Source organism: Schistocerca cancellata, chromosome 10 (genome assembly GCF_023864275.1).
Source record: "Schistocerca cancellata isolate TAMUIC-IGC-003103 chromosome 10, iqSchCanc2.1, whole genome shotgun sequence".
Taxonomy (NCBI): domain Eukaryota; kingdom Metazoa; phylum Arthropoda; class Insecta; order Orthoptera; family Acrididae; genus Schistocerca; species Schistocerca cancellata.
In genome coordinates, this window is record NC_064635.1 from 58,513,548 (window position 1) to 58,534,445 (window position 20,898).

The 20,898-nt window shown below is 40.6% G+C and overlaps 1 protein-coding gene across 1 annotated transcript in view; it reads right to left on the bottom strand.

Moving 5' to 3' along the window:
• Positions 1-20,898, bottom strand: part of LOC126106441 (protein PALS1-like) — a 614,066-nt gene that overhangs the window by 45,152 nt on the left and 548,016 nt on the right. Inside the window, exons 7-9 of the mRNA XM_049912721.1 lie at positions 14,804-15,061; positions 6,611-6,853; positions 1,491-1,690 (exon numbers count right to left, since the gene is read on the bottom strand). Coding sequence (XP_049768678.1) covers positions 1,491-1,690; positions 6,611-6,853; positions 14,804-15,061 — 701 coding nt within the window. The remainder of the gene's footprint in view (positions 1-1,490; positions 1,691-6,610; positions 6,854-14,803; positions 15,062-20,898) is intronic.

The following is a 20,898-nucleotide window of genomic DNA, read 5'->3' on the forward strand; positions in this document are numbered from 1 at the left end:
ACAAGAAGCACAACAATTCATATTTCAGCAGGATGGAGCGCCACCACATTGGCACTTATCTGTCCATAACTACCTGAACGCCAACTACCCGAGGCGATGGATCGGCCGCCAGGCAGCCCGTGACAGAGCACTTCATCACTGACCTCCAAGAAGCCCTGATCTTACCCCCTGTGATTTTTTTCTTATGGGGGTATGTTAAGGATATGGTGTTTCGGCCACCTCTCCCAGCCACCATTGATGATTTGAAACGAGAAATAACAGCAGCTATCCAAACTGTTACGCCTGATATGCTACAGAGAGTGTGGAACGAGTTGGAGTATCGGGTTGATATTGCTCGAGTGTCTGGAGGGGGCCATATTGAACATCTCTGAACTTGTTTTTGAGTGAAAAAAACCTTTTTAAATACTCTTTGTAATGATGTATAACAGAAGGTTATATTATGTTTCTTTCATTAAATACACATTTTTAAAGTTGTGGTATTCTTTTTGAATCACCCTGTACAATGATCCATGTTATTGAACTCAACAACTGGCAAAAGTGATTAAGTGTGGTCATTCCATCATCGTGTGGCATTTGCATGCAATGGAGAAGGTTAAAAAATTGGGTGTATGGGTACTGCATGCTCTAATCAAGATCACAAAAACCAATCAGTTGCCATATGTGCATCCCTGCTTGCTTGTCGCCAGTTGGCTCATGAACAACACAGACCATGCCTATCCTGTATGATTACTGATGATGAGGAATGGTGTCTCTACACTAACATAAGGAAAAGAAAGGAATGACTGATCCCAAACAAAGCAGCAATTCACCATACAAAGACTCGCACACATCCAGACCAGAAAGACTGAGTGAAGTGATGCTACTCTGCAATAACAGCTGCCTGCATTCTGCATACAGAAGTTGGGCTGGGGAGTCATTTTGCATCCATCTTATTCACCTGATCTTGCACCCTCAGATTTTCTCCTTCTCCACCTTCTATCAAGCAACTTCCTTTCCAGATGAAAATGGGCTCTGAACAGTGCTTGATGAGTTCTTTGCCTCAAAACCATGTGATTTCTACAGTGGTGGAATTGAAAAGCTACCCCAGCATTGGTGGACTGTTGTAAATAGTGAAGAAGAATATATTAAATACTACGAATTTATGCACCAACTCAATATTTTTGGCACAGAAATAGGTGAAACATACAGCTACAAAACTGTGACACACTGTGCGTGGAAGTAAACTGTCTGACACGTAGCAGAAGAATGTTCAAATGTAGTTAAAAGTTATTTGTCCTTCTACACCATAGAGGAATTTTTGAATAAAAATAATTATTAGTCACACATTCTCTCTCTCTCTCTCTCTCTCTCTTCCATATCATAACATTTGTCATGAGCATGATCTATGGTCTAACTTAAGTCTGATGACTGTGGAATCAAGCACAAGGAAAGTATTACAGATAGAGAGCAGATTCCCACAGATCTGGGGCCTTTTGTGCCCTTGTACTCACTGGTGTTGGAAGGACTTGGAAGGGATGAGCCCGGCTAGTGTGAGGTCTTCCTCGCCCTCGCGGTACGCCTGCCACCAGTTGGGATCGTCCTGACTGATAACGTGCAGCACGTCACCCTTCTGGAAGCTGATTCCCAGCTCCCTGCACGGGATGTACAGGTCTTCCTCAGGGTCGTAGTCGAAGTGCGCCTTCATGTGGATCTGCCACAAAAAACATCCAGTCGAGTGTGAGGTACTCGAGCAATCGTAGCTTGGAATACTTTTCTGCCAGGCTGGACTGACACAAAAGTAAACCATTGGCGTTGCTGCTAATCTATCTTTGTGAAAAATATATTTTGATAATACCATCTCAAGAAAAACATAATTTCTTCTTTTGATTGAAGATTAAAAAACAGTAAATTGTGTCTTTCTCCACAGAAACCCTCAAAATACAAGGTGACTTTTGATGTGATATGGAAACGTGTGCAGAAAAAACAAATTGCAGACTAAAATTTCTCTTCAAAATTTTGTTTAGCCAGTGGTTTAGCCAGTAATTGTTGGTAAAGTTTTTTTTTTTTTTTATTGGATGACCTCTGGAAACCACATCTGGTCAGAACAAGCAGCTGTCAGGAAGGGTGTGCACGAAGTCTGCATACGAGGGAAAGTATAACAACAGCATTGTCGGGCGAGCCCAGAACACACACTGTGCGTCCTCAGCTTTTGCCCTTTTTCACTTGGTTCACAACAAGCTTTCTATGTATTTTGCAACACATGGTCCATGAAATATTTGAGATCAATTTACATATAAATTAGTTAGTTTTATGCTTTTTCAGCTTGTCATTTGTGAGCTACGGAGAAGTAATGATAGCTCTCTAGTTTCTGTGAAGTGTGGTGCTACCTTTGCAATAAAAAGTTCTTGACTAAATACAATGTGTGCGAGAAAAGTAATGAGACTGACAAAACTGTGAACTATCTGGCAACACTGTGCTGTTCTACTTGTGTAGACCAGTGTGTTCATCCCTTTTAAGTTTGAGCTCTGTAGAGCCCTCGCGTGATTTTTGAGAGTGCCATCAGTGAAGTTGTGTTTTTGTTGATGTTAAAAAAATGGAGCAGTAGAATTTAGAGTGATATTATGTCATCAACTTTTGTGTTAAACTTGGGGAGTCCTCTGGTGTGACCTCTGGAGAGACTGGTCTACGGGGAACATTCCTTATCGAGAGCACAAGTTTTTCATCGTCATAAATCGTACTCGGAAGGGCGAGAATACATTGGAGATGAATCTCACTCAGGGAGACGTTAAACTTCAAAAACTGACAAAATCATTGTGCACGTGTCCTCTCTCATGAAACAGGACTGATATTTAACAGTAAGGATGACAGGTGACCTGTTAATTGTAAAAAACTTTCAGTATACATCAAATTTTGGTGCCTAAATGATACTCAAAAACCTCATGACTGAGAAGAATAACAGTGGAAAAAATGCCTATATGGATCATCTTGAGAGGATTTCCAATGACGACGAATGGCTCAATTGTGTGTTCACAGGCGAGTAATCCAGGAAAAATCCTGCAACAAAGTGGCAACATGAGGAGTGGCACTCCAAGACATCTCCTCGACTGGAAAAAGCCTGAATGAGCAAATCAAAGATCAAAACAATGCTGATTTGCTTTCTTGACAGCACGGGTGTCATTCATAAAGTATCTGTACCTGCAGGACAAACTGTGAACCAAATGTTTCACAAAGACGTCATTGAAACGATGAGTAAAAGGTTAATTGCACATTGCAGACAAGTGGATGCTGCCCATCATGACAACACCCGATGTCGTACAGCTACTTCCATTGTGGAATTTTTGACCTCAAAAAGACTTCCCTCTTGTTCTACACCCCCCCCCCCCCCCCAATTCACCTAATCTAAGTCTTTGTGTGTGTGTTTTTTTTCCAAAAGGATGTCATTTTGGGACTATGGAGAACAATCAAAAGAATGTGATTGACATGTACAAGCTCTACCAATTGAAGGCTTCCAGTGCTGTCACTGAGACTGGGAATGATGATACCAGCATCGTTATTTATCGAGAAAAGAAACTCCAATAGAAGATTATACAAATAATGTCTTTTGAAAAGTTATTGATTGTTTTCTGTGGATGGGCTTGTTCTGAACTTCGAAAAAATTACAGTACATCCAATTTTCTACTGCAATGAGTACGGATCCTTCAATAAATATAGCACATCAACTGAAGTCAGTAGCCAAGATAGAGCATACTAAGTTTTTGGGTGTACATATAGATGAGAATCTCCATTGGCAAATTCAGATTTTGGATCCCCTAAAGCAACTAGGTTCAGCAACTTCTGCAATCAGAATAATTGCCAATTTTGAGGATATAGAAATTACCAAGCTTACATACTTTGCATACTTCCACTCTTTGATGTCATACAGAATAATATTCTGTGGTAACTCAACAGTTAGTCAAAAAGTACTCACTGCCCAAAAGAAATGGTAGAATAATATGAGGGGGCACAACATCTTGTAGGCATCTTTTTAAAAAATTAGGAATTCTTACAACAGCCTCACAGTACATTTACTCAGTAGTGAAATTCGAATGCATTTTGTGCCATTTTAGGAAATGGGGTAGGCAGTAAAAATTTTAAGCAAAAAAATGAAAAAGAAAACAGAAGAAAGAAAAAAAAACCTTGATTCATGTGTGCATTTCTTATGCAATTGACACATTACACATCATAACGGTTATTGTGAGATTGAGCAATGCAATATGTAACTAACTAACTCTGCCAGCGTATAGCTGATGAAGGGCTTTCTTTGAACGGGACAATGTTATTGTTTGAAAAAGGTAAAAACTTTGGTAGTCTCATTACTCTTCTCAAACACCTCATATAAAGGTAAGAATTCATAGAACAGTGGAAGTGTCGACTCAATGACAGACACTGCAATGCTAGAACAATGTAGCATTCCCCCCCCCCCCCCCCCCCATTCAGTGTGTGTTGTAACTAATAAGAGGATTTCTTTTAAGCTATAGCCAAGTATAACAGGTACGTTTAACATGTAATAATAAAAAAAGTAATTGAAAACAAATGGTGGAATTAATGATCCAAGTAACACTTTATATTTATTTTATACTCTCTATAAAATCAATTTTTCACAATATAATGTAATTGGATAGAGAAAAAAATCTACTCAGTATGTGGCGGCAGGAGAACTCACATAAAAAATATAAAAAAAAAAAAACGTTTTGTGTGTGCAAGGTTTCAGAGTCAGTGGCTCCGCCTTCCATCAAAAGAGTTCAACGGGGAGGGATGGGTGTGAAGGAAAAGGACTGTAGAGGTTTAGGAAAAGGAGTAGGGTTTGACAAAGTCAGCCAGAACCCCAGGTCAGGGGAGTCTTCCTGGATGGGATGAGAAGGCAAAACTGATTGTTGGGGACTGTACTGGACAAGATTTGAAAAAATCTCATCTGGTGTAGTCCCCAACAATCTGTCTTTCCTTTTCATCCTGTCTGGCAAGTCGACCCTGACCCGGGGTTCTTTTCCAAACTCTACCCCTTTTCCTAAACCTCTCCCGTCCTTTTCCTTCAGCCTCCTCCTTTTCCCCTTCAACCCTTCTGCCAGTAGAAGGAGCCACTGGCTCCGAAAGCTTGCATCCGTAAAAACGTTTTTTATGTGTGTTCTCCCGCCACTGCTTGGTGCGTACATTTTTTATGTATTCAGTTATAAGGGTTGTTCAATAAGTAATGCCCCACATTTTTTTCTCAGAACATATTTATTGTTAAGAGTCAGAATTTGGTGACAATATACATCAAGATGTCTTGTCCATGTCCTATTTTTCTACGCAGTCGCCATCACATTCTATGGCCATACGCCAGTGTTGTGGAAGAGCATGTATTTCCTGCTGGTAAAAACTCTTGTCCTGTACGCATAGCCATGTTTTCACTGCATGACTGCCATTCTCGTCATCTTCAAACAGTAGAACCAGTTGTCAAGTTGTGATGTACCGGTTGGCACAAATAATGGCACTGCCCGATTCAGCATGTCTGGAGCAGTGGCTGTGGCAGGACATCCCGAGCATGGCTGATCATGGAGATCTGTTTCTGCATTTTCTGGGACTGTAAGTTTCTTTACCCATTGCCCAACTGTATTCCTGTCAACTGCAGCATTGCCATACACTACACACAGATGTTTATGGATGTTCACCATGGTTTCTTTCTCTGCACACAAGAATTCAATAACAGCACACTGCTTGTAATGTGAGTCATATGTAGTCACCATTTTGACACTGTGCTATCGCTCTGTCATCTGCCAGAACCATTCGAAACTTCACCGGTGCACAGAACAAACACAAATTGTGAAGCACCAACAAGGACGTTTGTCTATGTATATTAATGGCTTTTTTTAAAAAATGTGGGCTGTTATTTATTGAAACCTTCATACATTGTTACACATAATCAGTATGTTCCAGAAATTGTTGAAAATTTATTAAAGGTGTTTCACATTAAACTTTATTATTCAGCAGTTAATTATCAGTTTCTGATTGTAATAGGGCAGTTACTTTTTTTGCCCAAATTAATGTGCTAGTAATGAAACTGTAATTAAAAAGTTTTTGTCTCCCAAAATTTCTTGGGGAAATATAAGATTATAAATATGGTCACTGCGTGTCAATTCTACGACATTCCCTGTCTAGCTTTTGATCTGTGAAGATATTTGGCCAGTCACACTCTGATTAACTTAGTTCCTGAAGGATACTGTCTTCTTGTCTGTAAAACTTGGGTTGTGAACAGCTGATCTGATGTTGATCAGTGACAGAAAAATTGAAGAAATGTATTTCAATCATTACATGAAAAGCCTAGCCTTAATTAAGGAGTGTGAAGCAAGAGAGAAAAATGAGTAAAACATAGTACATACTTATGCATAAAATGAACTTGCTTTGTTTGATGCTTAACTTTCTAGCAACTTCTTGATACAAGAACAGCTATTAATGTGCTATTAGAAGCTTTTATTTGAAATAAAAAAAGCAACTCTTGTGACACTAAATAAATGCATTGTGCCAAAGTGGTTTATAGATAAATAAAGAACAAGAGCTCTAGATAAATAAGGAGCAAGAGCAGTATTACCAGTGGAGCTCAGCCTCGAGCACTTACAATGGTGGTCTCCCGTGGTGGTGGCGGAGGCTGGTTGCTGCTGCCAACCACGAGAAAGGACAGCGTGCCTGTCATACCGGCAAGGATGTCGCACACCTCATTCACGGACTTCCCACGCATCTCGATGCCATTCACCTCGAGGATCTCGTCGCCCTCACGGAGCAGGCCAGACTTCTCTGCTGCCCCTCCCCGCACTATCCGCCCAATGATGACAGCTTCTCCTTCGTTTCTCACTGTGGCACCCTGGAACCAAAATAGGGCTGTTACTCCCACCAAATTGTCAGCACTGTTGTTGTTGTTGTTGTTGTTGTTGTATTCATTCTGAAGACAACTTTGATGCAGCTTTCCATGCTATTGTATACTGGGCAGATCTCTTCATTCCTACATAAACTATGCCCATTTAAAAATGCTTACTGTATTCAAGCACTGGTCCTCCTCTGCAAACTTTACCTCTGACGCTTCTCTCGCCTATCAAACTGACCATCCCTTTCTGCTGCTTTGGAAGCCTCCATCGAACGGCTGTCGGTCAACTTTGTGGAGGATGTACGAAGAGTCAATGTGCAACAGGGTCGGTCATGGTGTGTGGATGAGGATGTTTTGTGGGTGATAAAGCTGGTGATCTAGTGAGAATTAATGGAACATTGATAAGGAAAAATATCATAGGATACTGATCAACAATTTAGTTCCATCTGGCAAGAGACTTATTGGTCATGGTGTTCTTCTTCGGTAGGACAGTGTACAGAGGGTATGTCAACAGAAAAGGAAAATGGGCAGAAATGGAGAATATCATTTGGCTAAGTTATTCACTTGACTTAAATCCTGCTGAACTTTTATGGGATAAACTTGACACAGAGGTCAGAAAACTGACAAAGTACAGAATAATTTACAGGGATGTTGGACTGCAAGATCTGCAAAAGCACTACAAAATCTTACCTCTAGAATGCCAATACTTTGTGCAGCTGTTCTGAGGGAAAACAGCAAATACTTTGAAGAAGCTACACACTAAACCATACATGTTGTATTTAATGACAGAGAGAGAAAATTTTTTTTTTGTTAGTCCATCTAGTTTGTAGGTTGAAATAATGTATATAGCTTTTATCATGGATGATCAAAAACTTTTGACCAGGAGTGTGTAACTAATTTTGCCTTCCTCCATTTATTCTTCAAACGAAGGGGCGGAACTGGTTGTGTGAGTTCCTACATCTCCGTGGAATCCAGACTGATCTGTATGCAGGTTGGTTTCTACTATACTGCCCCTCTCTGGGAACCATATGGTAGTCTGGCCTCTCTACAGATGCTCCTCCAATGAGGCCGCATCTAGAGTGTGGCTATTCATGTTGTTGAGGCATGCCAGCTATCCCACTAGGGCAGGGTGCATGGTTTGTGGGGAAGGGGGACACCGTTCTTACTGTTACAAAAACTATAATTTCTGCAGCACATTTTAATCTACTGTTATTGTAAAGTTCTTGCTTAATAGGCCTACTATTTATTATTTTCCCCTTTACACAATGCTTAATAAAATGCCACTTGATACATTCCTGATATAAACAATGTGTCATATTGTGTGTTTACAGCCCAACGTTGTAAAATACTGAAAGCAAAAATGTAGATTGACATACTGAGAATAAACAGGTTTAAACACCTTTATTGTTCAATTACACTCTTGGTGATGAATCCTGAAACAGAGTAACAACCGTGAAATATATGACAAGGCTGGAAAAAGTATTGACTGTACAAAAAGCAGGGCAGCATAAACAGTCACTGATCTGTATGACTTACAGAAACACTGGAAAACTTGAAGTGGCAAATGCCTGAAAATAGATGCAACTATCCAGCAAAAACTTGGTCACAAGTCTTCAATTAGCAGTATCAGGAACACTGTACAACTACCTATGTATTACTCATGTAAGGACTGCAGAAACAAGATTATACTACAAGAGGCACGCAAGACTTTTTTTCTGGAAGCAGGTTGGTTTTGTTCAGGGCTCCAACACACCGTGTCATTCCCCACCCTTTTGGCTACAAAACCCTATCTTTCAATTCTGTCACATCACCTTTTCCATTCCAGATTGGCAGTGTGACACTAGTTGCCCAGACTGCTGGGACTATAATCTCATCAGCAGTTCTGTTAAAGAGGGTAGTAAGAATTGTGGCACCTTCTGGCCTAGGATCTTCATTACTTCACATGTTATGTAATCAGGGCCAGTAATTTTCATATTCTTTATCTTCTTGACCGCTTCCTTGACTTCCTGGATGGTAACTGGTAGTACAGGTCCATCAATGGGATCGACACTCAGTATTGGAGGAAGGTCAAATTCCTCATTGATGATTTTGGAGATAATAACTCCATCTGATGAGAATGTTGAGAGGGTGCCGAAGGAGTCGACCGTCTTTGTCCTCGATGTGTGTGACGTGACCAATGTCCTGGGTGGCTCAGAGACATGCTTTGGCTAAGCAACAAATTTTATTTATTCCTTCAAGTGTGTCTAGTTCATCATTCAGACAGTCATAATAAGAAGATTTAGCTTCTGTAACTGCTGTCTTGGCAGCTGCTCTCTAGCTACGTTATTCTGTGACATATTTTCAAATGTTAACCGATTTTTGAGTCACCCTCTAGTACATCTTAAGACCATTTACATAGCACCATATTGCAGAGAGCTTCATGCATGTTTATACTATCAACTCCAAAATCAGTCTGAAGCAATTAGCACTGGGCAACAGTGATGTAGGACATGCTGTTTTTACTTGAACCTCTCAGAACATTAATTGAGTCAATTCTGTGTTAGTGTGCCTTCCAATTTGTATTCTGTGTCAGATTTAATTTATTAAGTACTTTTTGACAACATGTATTTCTTTAAAGACTTTTAAGAATCACACCAAATCTTGACTGTTGTGGCCAGTTCTGTCAAAACTGAAATCTAACAGACATTTTTACTTAAGCTGGTCTAACAGTTCCTGTTAAGACATTCATCTATAGAGCAGAAGGAGTTGCCTATCAAAAAAATTCTATTTAAATTGTGTTTCATCTGAAACCAAGTTTCTAATGCTTCATGCATGTTTATACTATCAACTCCAAAATCAGTCTGAAGCAATTAGCACTGGGCAACAGTGATGTAGGACATGCTGTTTTTACTTGAACCTCTCAGAACATTAATTGAGTCAATTCCGTGTTAGTGTGCCTTCCAATTTGTATTCTGTGTCAGATTTAATTTATTAAGTACTTTTTGACAACATGTATTTCTTTAAAGACTTTTAAGAATCACAGTCGTAGATAATATTTACAAAAGGCTGACTAAACTTCATGCCCTACCAGGATGTTGGTTACATATTGATATGCTGATCAGACATCTTGGGTTTGCCAGGACAGTCCCAGTTTTCACATAACTGCCCCAATAAAATCATTTGGGACACACAATTGTCCTGGTTTTTAATCGAGAAACCAAATGATTTGCAATAATATTCTCATTTGATTAAATAGTTTGTTAAAATCGAGTTTCTTAGAAGTAGAACATTATAGACATATGTATTTTCACAATGCCCCCTATAGGCCTACCGCATTTGGTTTAACTCGTTTTACGCTTAAAGAAAGAGTAAGAGAAATGTCGAAAAGAAAAGCAGGATTATCTACCTATGGCTCTAAGATTAGATTGGATTAGATTCAGTTCTCACATCACAGACCCAAAAATGAGATGATTCTCTTGGGTGTAGAAAATGTCAGAAAGTATAACACAAAACACACAGAATGTTTGAATATTGTACTCACTTCCCTGATCATTTGTCAGGAGATTGTCAGATATGTAGATACATTATAGTAAACTGGAAATGCTAATATTTATAGAATGAATACACTGTCAGAATGAAACATAGTTTTGCACTTTTAATAAATTTACCATAAAAAAAACACCAAATCTTGACTGTTGTGGCCAGTTCTGTCAAAACTGAAATCTAACAGACATTTTTACTTAAGCTGGTCTAACAGTTCCTGTTAAGACATTCATCTATAGAACAGAAGGAGTTGCCTATCAAAAAAATTCTATTTAAATTGTGTTTCATCTGAAACCAAGTTTCTAATGGTTGCTGGCAATTTGTTGAAAATTTGGGTTCCTGAATACTGGACCCGTTTCTCGAGCAATGTAGGCAACTTTAGATCTTTATGTAGACTGTTCTTATTCCTAGTACTGATACTATGTGTTGAGCTATTGGCTGGAAATAGACATATTATTTGCAACTCATATCATTAAGGAATAAATATACTGAGAAGCAGTGGCTAGAACCCTCAGTTCCTTGAACATGTTTCTTCATTATGTTCTTGAATTTACACAACAAATGAATCTTATTACACACTTTTGCACTCTAAAAACTTTTGCTCGCTTTGATGAGTTACCCCAAAATATGATCCCATATGATATAATTGGATGAAAGTAAAAAAAGTATGCAAGTGTTTTTGATATTCATGTCTTAGATCTGACGTCATTCACACTGTAAATACAGACTTGTTTAGGTGATTCAGCAATTCTGTGGTACGCCTTTCCCAACTGAATTTATTGTCGAGTTGTAATCCAATAAATTTAACATGTCAACCTCTTCCACCTGCATGTCTTCATATGCTATACACGTGCTGGAAGGAAATCTCTTACAGGTTCTGAACCGCATATAGTGGGTCTTTTCAAAGTTTAATGACAGTGAATTAGCTTTAAACCATTTATTAATGTCAGCAAACATTTGATTAGCAGCCATTTCTAAATCTGTAATTGGTTTGATATTTACTGCAATGTTTGTATCATCTGTAAATGAAACAAACTTAGCATCCGGCAATGTAACAGGTGAGAGGTCATTAATGTACACAAGAAAAAGCAACAGACCCAAAATAGAACCTCGAGGAACACAATATGGACTCAATTCCTATCAGATGAAGACTGGTTGATTATTCCACTGGTATTTCACAATTACACCCTTTGTTCCTGTTAGTTAGATAATGCTCAAACCATATTGCAGTACTGCCAGTGATACCATAAAATTCTAATTTACTCAGGAGAATTCAGGGAGACACACAGTCTAAGGCTTTTGACAGGTCACAGAAATTACCAGTAGCCTCTAATTTGTAATCTAATGAATTAAGTTCATACTCACTGTATATGTAAAAAGCATTCCCTTTGTCAGAATCCTTAAGGAAACCAAACTGTGACTTGGACAACATATTGTTTGCAGTCAGAAGCTTAAGAAGACACTTTAACACAACCTTTCCAAATGTTCTTGAAGGCACTGGAAAAAGTTAAACTGGTCAATAGTTGATGGCATCTCTTTATCCCCCTTCTCATAAAGAGGGTTAACTTCAGCCTGTTTTAACCAATCTGAAAATGTTCGCTGATACGAGACTGATTTCACAATTACTTAAGGTAGAACTCAACTCACGAGAACACTCTTTGTTAACTTCATTGATTTGTTATCATAGCCACCAGAATACTTTGATTTTAAGGATTTTACAATGGACGATACTTCTTTTAGAGAAGTGAGTGTCACTCCCATCTTACTGAAGTCATTTGTAGAGACTGGTCTCAGATATTCCATTACACTGTTTACTGAACCTGATAACCCCAAGCTGTCAGTAACATAAGCAAAGTACTTGTTTAAGTGGTTTGCAACACTAGATGCACTTGTTACCGATGTCTTATTTATTTTTAAAGTTATCTGTTCCTCTTCCCTTCTGGTCCCACCTCTGTCTGTCTTCACTATATCCCATACAGTTTTTATTTTGTTGCCTGGTGGAATTATGTTTTTCTCGTAATAAAGCTGCTTAGATTTCGATTATTTGCTTCAATATTTGGCAGTATTCTTTGCAATGCTTTACAATGCACAGCTGTTCCTAGATAGTTGATGCAGTTTTCTTTTTGCTCCACATGATACCTTTATTCCTTGTGTAATCCATGGTTTATTTTTAGTCTTCTGTTTGATCCGAGTTACCTTTAGGGGAAAACAATTTTAAAGTGACGAAGTTACTTTATTAACGAATGATTTGCATTTTCCATTTGAGTCCAAAATACTGTAAACATCTATACAGTTTAAGTCTTTGAGCAATCTCCTAAAATTCTCAATTTTTGAGTGATTAATTACCCTTCTCTGTTCAGATTTAATAGATTTTACATCCTGACACTGCTTCAACTTTAACATAAGATACTGCATGTTATGATCAGATAACCCATTTACTATTGGTTTTGTGATATGACTTTTTTCCCTAGATTTGTCTACAAAGATATTATCAATAGGAGTCTTAGAGCATTTATATACTGCAGTTGCAAAGTTTACAGTGGGAATGAAATTGAATGGCAGTGTTACTGATTGCAATAACTGTCCACTGACAGAGGTTTTCAATAAATCCACATTAAAATCACAGCAACCACTACCCCCCCCCCCTTTTTTTTTTTTTTTAACTGTGAGATTGGACAACAGAGATTCCAGAATTTTTATGAAGAGGTTAAAGTTTCCTGAGGGTGCTCTGTATACACTTACAATTATAAGGGACTTCTTATGAAATATTACTTCTGTTACATAAGCTTGTAAGTGCTGCTCTGAGCAAATTTTGTTATTGTCAATATTCTTGAAATTAAAACAGTTTCTGACAAATGGGGCAACTCCTCCTTTCTACATATTTTATCTACAGAAGTAAGAGGCTAACTTAAATCCTGCAACATTTAATGTATCTATCACAATCATCACACGAGTTCAGAGAGGCAGATAATGCTAAGTAGTTTGCTCAACACTAATTCTTCAACACAAATAAGCAACTCATTATGCGTACCCCTCAATACTTGTATATTCTGTCAATTTCTGGACATCTCCACTGTTTTAGCAATGGGCATGTCATTTTCAACCTGTCTCTGAACATCTTTTGTTTCTGCCTTTCCTACCCTAAAAAACTGCTTTTCTGTCACTTGTAATCACTGATACTTTACCACAGGTGATAGTTAGCCTTTGCCTTCCCTTTCCTTGCCGTGTCTTGTATGATCCCACCTATTGATAATCAACAGGAACCACACCAATATGAGACCCCATACCTGATCCAAGGAGCCGTTCTACCTCTAAATTAACTCTACTAATAGAAGAGTTTAAATGAGGCAAGTCACGGCCCCTCAGAACAGATACAAGCCCAACACCAGTACGTCTCATTGCTGAAGCTATCTTGCTGACCTTCCACTTTACGATCCTTGAGACAAGCGAAATGAAAGGAGGCATGAAAATAAACCAATTAATCCTAGTGGGACTGCAGCCACAAGGAAGTTAATTTTGTGAAGACTGCAAGCAATTCAGTGTGTGTTAGAAGTGCTTATTGATTACTGTTTGGTTTGTATGCACATTTTCCCTAACTGTCTGCAGTCAAACAAGAACTTAAATTTTTCTATGAAATGTATAATTTGTATCTGATGATGGAATACTAACATTATACATTCATAGGATTAACAAATTGTACCTGATATGTGGTAAGTAACTAAACACTGCAGAAAATATATCCAGGCTATTACAATAAAAAGTATGTATCAGTGTCTTTTATTTCTGAAGACAAGAGTTTTACTTGTGTAATGTACCTACAGATACCTTTCCATTTCACAAAATGAAGATATATACTTCCTATTGGTTTTTCGGTTCCTGCATCGTCATAGGCCTATTATCGATTTCAAAATATAAGGTAAACATAAGTGTAGTAATGAAATTAGGTACAGAGTATAAACACAAGTGTCCCAGGTTTCTCTCTTTGAAATCTGATAAACCTACTTTAACTGAGCCATGGTTCCATCAGATCAGATCAGTAGGCAACTGCATTTTTTTTCATGAAGGTATTGACTGTCTTGTCTTGCAGCGGAATAAATGTGTTAACAAATATGATGATTAATTTTCAAATAATGGACTGTTTACTTACTCTTTCTTCCATCTGCCTCATTTTCATTTCACTGCTCCTTATACATGTACCTGACCCACGAATCCGTAATTTGATTTGACATTTCATCAGTAGTGACAATCTGTGCTCTGAATTTAGTTGTATCGGTATGTAACATGCCCTTTCTTTGCCAATGTTGTATCTAACGGTTGGCTCACCTATGGCAATGTGAATGTGAATGTGAATGGCTCTGGAAGATTCTACCTCCGATAATACGGACAGTGACGGGCCACTCTCAGGTAAGCTGCGGCTGACGGACTCACCAACGGCTCGTTGGTCTTCTCGATGCTGACGATGCGGATGTTGCCCTCGTGCCTGGGAGGCGGCGAGCCCCGCCCCGAGCCAGGCACGCCCCCTCCGCCACCCGCACTGTGCGTGGGTGAGGGCGCCGGAGAACGCGGCTCGGTGGTGGCGACGACCGCGTCGTGGGCTACCAACAGCGCGTCCAGCTCGTAACGGGAGAGCAGGTCACACAATTCTGCCGCCTCGGGCAGCTTGCATGGCCGCAGCACCTCCAGGCACTGCAAGAAGAGCAGACACTCACAATCTTGACCCTGCTCTACACAACCCCTCTGGGATTTATCTAGCCAATTGAAAGATTCCAATGTTTCAGTTTGTTTGGAGACCCTACACTGTCCATACTAGGGATGACAATGGAAGCAAGATTGAAGAAAAAAGAAGGCACGTTTATAGGATTTAGTGACCTGGAAAAAGCGTTTGGCAATGTAAAATGATGCAAGATATTTGAAATTTTGAGAATATAGAGGTAATCCGTACGGAAAGACAGGTAATACACAATATGTACACTGATCAGCCAGAAGATTGTAATCACTGACCTACTATCAATGTACACTCGTACAAGGGATAGCAGTGTCACCTTGTGAGAAATGACTGCTAGTCATCCACGGTGTATGTGATATCTGTGAGCACGTTGCCCATGTGTAGAATGGGAAAGGTGCGATCTATCAGACTTTGACCGTGGGCAGATTATGACGGCAAGAGGCTCGGCACGGGCATTTCAAAAACTGCACAACTTGTCGAGTGTTCGAGGAGTGCTGTGGCGAGAGTCTTCACTACGTGGTGAAACCGTGTTCCGACGTAATTACCCGTGATTATAGATATCTGATATCGTAGAGTGGGCAGATTGGTGTAACAGGACAGGCAGTGAACTGTGACAGAACTAATGTCAGACTTTGATGTTGGGCAGAGCATAAGTGCTTCTGAACACAGTGCACTGAACGCTGCTAATTATGGGCCTCTACAGCTGACAACTATGCGACTGCCAATGTTAACACCACGGCATCAGCAAATACAACTGAAATGGGCACGAGACCATTGGCACTGGACATTAGTGCAGTGGCAGAGCGTTGCACGGTCTGACAAATTCCAATATCTCCATCATCGTGCTGATGGGAGGGCTCGAATCCATCATCTTCCAGAGAAAGACACCTGCAATGCACGAAGGAGACGAGCTGGCAGCAGCTCCATTATGCTCTGGGAACATTCATGTGAGTATCCACGGTTCCAGTGGAGCTCACTGAAGGCTCCGTCATGGACAGGGAGTATCACACACTTGTTGCAGACCACATGTACCTCTTCGTGCTGATCACGTTTCGCGATGGCAGTGCAAATTTTGAGCAAGATAATGCGCCGTGTCACGAGGCCAGGAGTGTGATGGAGTGGTTTCAGGAGCACAGTGGCGAGTTCCAACTGATGTTCTGGACCCCCAACATACCAGATATGAATCTGATTGAATACATCTGGGATATGGTTGAATAGGACGTCAGAGCTCACTGCCCCCATCCCCAGAATTTGTGGGAATTAGGTGACTTGTGTCTGCAGATGTGGTGCCATCGACCCCCCCACCCTCCCCACCCAGCAACCTACCAAGCCCTCGCTGCTTCTATGCTATGATGCATTGCCCCTCTTATCTGTGCCAACAGTGGACATGCTAGCTGTGATGTAGGTGGTCATAATTATGTGATTGATCACTGTACATGAACCAAGAGGGAACAGTAAGACTGGAAGACCTAGAAGTGCTCAGATTAGAAATGGTGTAAGACAGGGATACCGGCTATACTGTTTAATCTATACTTCGAAGAAGCAATGATGAAAATACAAGAAAGCTTTAAGAGTGGAATCAAATTTCAAGGTGAAAATATAAAAATAATACGATTTGTTGATGACATTGCTACCCTCAGTGGAACTGAAGATGATTTACAGGATATGTTGAATCGAATGAACAGTCTAATGAGTATTGAATATGGATTGAGAGTATATAGAAGAAAGACAAAAGTAACGAGAAACTTAACATCAGAATTGGGGATCAGAAAGTAGATTTAACATGGGTGCTCTAATCAAATAAAATCATATCGTTCCAGAGACCATTCTACGTCTCAAACATCTATGCCTTGGTTTCAGGCACAGTACCCCATTTTGTTGAATGCAGAACATGGTTCAACATCATCCTTCCGAATGCAGTGTTGTAGTTTAGGGGGAATACCGAGTGGGCTATGCGTGAATGGAAATTTGGACTGAGGACAGAGGCGAGCTAGGGAAGTCCTTGCAGTTGTAGCAAACCACTGTGCTTAATCACTACAGTAACATCACATACCCTCTCAACCTGTGAAGTTTCAGCTTGTTTCCCACTGCCCTTCTTACTGCTTCAGTTTTTTTTTGGCTGTATTATATAAGTTGAACCCTGGGGGATACCATTTTAAAGTTTCTGGTGTCTGCTTAATTGACTGCCGAGAATCATTATGAAATATGTCAAACACAACGTGTTGTCTAGGAGGTGCGTTCAAAAAGAAACCGAAATTGTGAAATATCGCGCCAACTAGCAGAGAGAGCGCGTTGTAGTGCATAGCGTGCACCTAGTGGCAGGTTTAACCAACAAACTGCCATTAGCCTCGTGTCACTCGGAAAATTAACAGCCCAACCACAGCCGCTGAAGCAAGCGTGTGTAGAGCCTGCTCTTCAGATTAGTGCAACGAAGGAGCTTTAAGAACAACGTGCGTGTGTGAAATTCTGTTACAAACTTGGCAAAACTTTCACAGAGATATTTCAAACGCTTAGCAAAGCGCATGGGGAGGACTGTATGAGTCGCACACAGTGCTGTGAGTGGTTTAAACATTTTCAGCGGTGCACAATGTCGGTCTGTGGCGATTCCAAGTCTGGACGTTCTTCCATATCAACAGCTGATGGCCATGTGGATAGCGTTCGTGCTGTGATTCACCGAAATCGTCGTTTAACTGTTTGGGAAGATGCTGAGATGGTGGGCATCAGTGTAGGAGCGTGCCATCAAATTTTGAGTGAAAAACTTGAGATGCATCGTGCCAGTGCAAAATTCGTACCGCGTTTGTTGACTGAAGATCAGAAATGGGCACTTGTTGAAATGGGGAGGAACTGCTTGCTGCTGTTAATGACAATGAAAACTTTTTTAAGGACATCGTAACAGGCGATGAGACATAGGTGTAGGGCTATGACGCTGAAACGAAGATGCAGTCGACGCAGTGGTTGGGCAAAGGGTCGCGTTGTCCAAAAAAAAGCATGCATGGGTTTGCTGAAGATCAAGGTGGTGGTGGTTGTCCTTTTTGATTACAAAAGCATTATCCACCACGAATTTGTGCCAAATGGTCAGATGGTAAACAAGGAAGTCTACCAGGGTATCCTAGTGTGCATCAGATGTGCTGTGCGCAGGAAGAGGCCTGAATTGTGGGAAAAGCAGAGTTAGATGTTGCATCATCACAATGCACTAGCTGACGCGTCACTCCCTGTCTGCAGCTGTTTTGCAAAACACCACATCCCAGTTGCGCCCCATCCACTGTATTCTCTGGACCTAGCCCCAGCACACTTTTCGCTGTTTCCCAAGCTGAAAAACACCTTTAAAGGACGTCGTTTCCAAACTATAGATGAGAGACAGGACAACGCAACGAGCAACCTGCGCGTCATCCCACAAAATGTATTCCAGGAGGCGTTCCAAAGTTGGAAGAAATGGTGGGAACGGTATTCTGCCAGCAGAGGGGACTATTGTGAAGGGGACAGTGCTTTGAACGTTGTACAATAAGCAATAAAGCTGATATAGCAAACGTTCGGTTTCTTTTTGAACATATCTCATATAGGCTTATCATGGTTTGGCAGTGTATAGCATTTGTGAATTTGTACAGGATTCCTTCTCAGCAACACAGGGTGAATAAAGAAGGACTTAACAACTTTAAAAATTCATATAAATTTATTGAAATAAGATACAGAGCTGTGTTATTTTGTAGGAAAACACTTCAAGTTTTTTTTACCTTAAACTAATGATGTTGTATGTGGCTTCCGTTGCTTATCCTGCACAAATCCCATTGGAAGTCAATTTCTTCCCAAACTCGCTGTAGCATTGCAGGTGTAACTTGCTCAGTGATGGCATAAATTCTAGCTCTAAGTTCAGGTAGAGAAGCTAGCACAGGAGGTATAAACACGATATCCTTGATGAGTTCCCATATCGAGTGGTGTCAGGTCTGGGTAATGTGGGGGCCATGCAATTGGCCCATGACAGCCAATCCATGTACCTGGAAAGTCGTCACTGTGAAAATCCTGGATGTCAGCCAGGTAGTGGAGTGGTGCACCATCTCACATGAAATAAACATTTCGTTCTCGGTAATCCTCATTTATCTGTGGCATCAAAAATTGCTGAACATATCCAGGTATACTATCTCGTTGATGGTTCTCTCACAGAAGAATAAAGGGGCCGTACACTTGGTTCTTGCACAATGCACAAAAAACGTTCTGTTTAGGGCTATCACAAACATGGTGCAATTTTTGACAGGGATTTTCACTGCCTGAAATCCTATAGCTGTATGTCTTAACGTTGCCACTTAAGTGAAAAGTGGACACGTCAGAAAAGATGATTTTGTCCAAGAAATGTTCATCCTCATATAATCGATTTAACATATCTGCGCCGAAGTTCTTCCGAGAAATTTTATCAGTGTCTTTTATTATTAGTACAATCATCAATCTGTACGGTTTCAAACGCAAACGGTTTCTCAATACATGCCAAACAGTTGTATGTGGGATCTGCAGTTCGCGAGATGCATGCCGGGTCGATTTCGCAGGGCTGTTGACAAAACGTTGTCTCTTTCGCTCGACGATGTCGTGAGATGGGGAAACATAAGGGTCATCCAACCACATGTCTTACGGAGCACCCTGTTTCTACAAAACATTTGCGTCACTCATAAATTACAGGCGTACTAGGAGGATCTTCAGCGTAGTCGGTACGGAAATTACGCTGAACTGTTGTCGCCGACTTCGATTCTTCAAACCAAAACAGACAGCTAGCACGCTCGCGTCCAGTGAAGAGAGCCATGTTTAACGCAACTGCCGCTAGCGCTCCTCACGGTGCTATCCGAGACTAGCGAACTACGCGAGACAAAACTTTATGTTCTCGGGTTTCCAACCGCGTCAATTGCTTAAAACTACACGAGCTTTCGGCCAAACACTCCTTGGCCATTGTCAAGTGGTATGACTGCCAGTGGGCTGTCGGTGCGCCCATATATATACGCTAGCTGCCGGCTGTGACGTCACTGGTGCCAGTGACATTGCCGCATATGGGCATCTTTTGAGTCGGCGTTCGATGTGCCCTCTTCAACCGCGCGATCGCTGGATCCCACGCAGCACTGAGCTGCAAGCCACCGTCTCTATTCAGGGTAATTTTTATTTCAATAGCTTCCTTTATTAAACTGTCCCAGAAGCTGTTAGTGCGAGCCACGTCAGAGGTATCGTCAAATTTTATGTGGTGACCATTTCCTAACGCATACTCAGCTAACGCAGATTTCTCTGGATAGCGTAGGCAATAATACCTCTGATGGCAGTCATAATACTTGACAATGGCCAAGGAGTGCTTGGCTGGAAGCTCGTGTAGTTTTAAGCAATTGACGGGGTTGGCAACCCGAGAACATTTTATTCAATGTTATCTCTGCGAGAATCTGCATGTATTTTCCTATAAATTGACACTACAATAACCTCTGTACAAAAGTATGAATTAATTAATACAGGGTGTTTCAAAAATGACCAGTATATTTGAAACGGCAATAAAAACTAAACGAGCAGCGATAGAAATACACCGTTTGTTGCAATATGCTTGGGACAACAGTACATTTTCAGGCGGACAAACTTTCGAAATTACAGTAGTTACAATTTTCAACAACAGATGGCGCTGCAAGTGATGTGAAAGATATAGAAGACAACGCAGGCTGTGGGTGCGCCATTCTGTACGTCGTCTTTCTGCTGTAAGCGTGTGCTGTTCACAACGTGCAAGTGTGCTGTAGACAGCATGGTTTATTCCTTAGAACAGAGGATTTTTCTGGTGTTGGAATTC